The sequence below is a fragment of the Rhagoletis zephyria genome, unplaced genomic scaffold (assembly GCF_001687245.7).
Source record: "Rhagoletis zephyria isolate East Lansing unplaced genomic scaffold, Rhagoletis_zephyria_1.1 Rzeph_scaffold_42255, whole genome shotgun sequence".
NCBI lineage: Eukaryota > Metazoa > Arthropoda > Insecta > Diptera > Tephritidae > Rhagoletis > Rhagoletis zephyria.
Window position 1 is genome coordinate 1 of NW_016199310.1, and position 2445 is coordinate 2445.

The 2445-nt window shown below is 42.0% G+C and overlaps 1 protein-coding gene across 1 annotated transcript; it reads left to right on the forward strand.

Annotated features, from left to right (window-relative positions):
- Nucleotides 1-479: 479 nt before the first annotated feature.
- On the forward strand, nucleotides 480-1923 carry LOC108355104 (uncharacterized). Its single transcript, XM_017606276.1, has 2 exons — nucleotides 480-1836; nucleotides 1910-1923. The coding sequence occupies exons 1-2, from the start codon at nucleotides 480-482 to the stop codon at nucleotides 1921-1923; spliced, it is 1371 nt and encodes a 456-aa protein (XP_017461765.1).
- The last annotated feature ends 522 nt before the right edge of the window (nucleotides 1924-2445 follow it).

A 2445-nucleotide genomic window follows, 5' to 3' on the forward strand; every position in this document is an offset into this window, starting at 1 on the left:
CCTGCAAATGGAATACAATAGGGTTCTAGCGGAATATGAAACGCTTGGGTATATGTCGAGAATAACAAATCCCAGACCCGCAGACTCGTCTGATAATTATTTTCTGCCGCACCACGCTGTTATAAAGGCAGAAAGTACTTCAACAAAAGTACGCGTGGTGTTCAATGCCTCAAGCCCAACGGCGAATGGCAACAGCCTAAATGACGTACTTTTCCCAGGACCAGTACTTCNTATACAGATATGTGTTCAACAGTGACATCGAGAAGATGTATAGGCAAATTCTGGTACATAACAACCATACTAAGTATCAGAGGATAATTTTTCGCACTAACCCGAACGACCCGATCAGTCTGTACGAATTAAAGACTGTCACGTTCGGCATCAACTGTGCTCCTTATCTGGCTATAAGGACACTTCTACAATTAGTTGACGATGTGCAAAGCTCCCATCCAATAGCATCTAACATACTGCGAAAATGCATGTATGTCGACGATGTATTATCTGGTGGACACACTATCGATTCAGCAATAAAAGCCAGAGATGAGATATCGGAAGTGTTGCAATCCGCCGGTTTTCCACTTCGAAAGTGGACAGCCAATAGCGAGCAAATACTTAATGGCATACCAAAAGCAGATCTACTTAGTGAAGATTTTTTGGCATTTGAAGATACCAGCGCAGTCAAGGCTCTTGGAATAAGATGGAATGCCCATACGGATCTTTTCTATTTTATAGCAAGGCCATTGGAGAAAAGCTATACTGTTACGAAAAGAGCGATACTATCTGCCATTGCTAAATTCTTCGATCCGCTGGGGTGGCTTGCGCCTATCATAATCGTAGCCAAAATCCTTATGCAAAATATTTGGCTAGAAGGCACAGATTGGGATGAGACGGTGTCTTCGACCACTCTAGACCGATGGCAGAATTTCACCCAACATTATAACGAGATTGATAATATTCGTATACCGCGATGGGTATACTTTTCTCCAACGGATGAAATACAAATACACGGATTCTGTGACGCGTCGGAGAAAGCATATGCCGCCTCTGTGTATATGCGTGTCAAAAGAGATAGCAAAGTTTTTATTAACCTGCTTTTGGCAAAAACCAGAGTTGCTCCTGTTAAAACCATATCGCTACCCCGACTGGAACTTTGCGGAGCGGTACTATTGGCGGAAATAGTTGATTCAATAATCAACAATCTCAACTTAGGGCATATCAACATACATCTGTGGACCGATTCCACAATTGTTCTCGCTTGGATTCGCAAGCCTCCGTGTTCATGGTCAACTTTCGTTGCCCATAGAATCACAAAAATTGTAGAGAAAGTCGGAAACAGGAATTGGCTGCATGTGGAATCGGCATCAAATCCAGCAGACTTAGCGAGCAGAGGACTTCCAGCATTTGAATTGGTCAACAATTCGCTGTGGTGGCAGAGACCTTCTTGGTTACAAGAAGATAATCCTAAATGGCCCACACAGGAAACAGACTACAGCACAGTAGCTGAGGAAAAAAGAACGCACGTTTATACAACCAAAGTAAATTATACCGATATTCTTGACCGTTTTTCAGATTTTCCGAGAGCTTTGAGAGTATTATCATATGTTATGAGATTCTCTCAAAGAACTCATCGAAATACGAAAACTTCATTTCAAGAAAAGTCACGCTTAATTTCATCCGATGAAATTAAAGCAACGACACAACGCTTGATGAGAATCTATCAACAGAACTATTACAGTGAAGAATACGGGAAATTGAAAGCAGGCAACTCCATCGACTCCAAGAGTGAACTCCTACCGCTTAATCCGTTCATGGATAAAGATGGCATTATTATGGCTGGTGGGCATCTTGGAGCGTCTCAAGACTTAGAGTATAACGAGCGGCATCCAATAATTATTCCTTATAACTGCAGGTTGTCCCGTCTAATAGTGTCTTTTATTCACCAAGTCTCTTTGCATGGGGAAAATCAACTCATGCTTCGCCTTATCCGAACTCAGTATTGGATCCCCAGAGTTAAAAATCTGATCAAATCCACAATCCATAATTGCAAAGTCTGTACGATATACAAAAAACGTACGCAAACCCAACTTATGGGAATTCTGCCTCAGGAGAGAACCACATTTTCGCGCGCGTTTACGAATAAAGGTGTAGATTTTTCAGGACCCTTTGACGTCAAGAGTTATAGCGGCCGAGGTTGTCGAATGTCCAAAGGATACGTTTGTCTGTTTGTCTGTTTTTCGACAAAAGCGATCCATTTGGAAGCAACTAGTGACCTCAGCACTCCATCATTTTTAGCCGCATTTGCCAGGTTTGTAGCCAGAAGAGGATGCCCGAAAAACATATATTCCGACAATGGGACAAACTTCGTCGGAGCTTCACGATCTCTAAGATCTGAATTTAAGTCATTTTTAGCAGATTCGCGTGAAAAAACAGTTTCAAAATACAACT

Bases quoted from the DNA above. Each gene is read 5' to 3' on its own strand.
- LOC108355104 (XM_017606276.1), top strand. From the start codon at position 480: ATGTATGTCGACGATGTATTATCTGGTGGACACACTATCGATTCAGCA.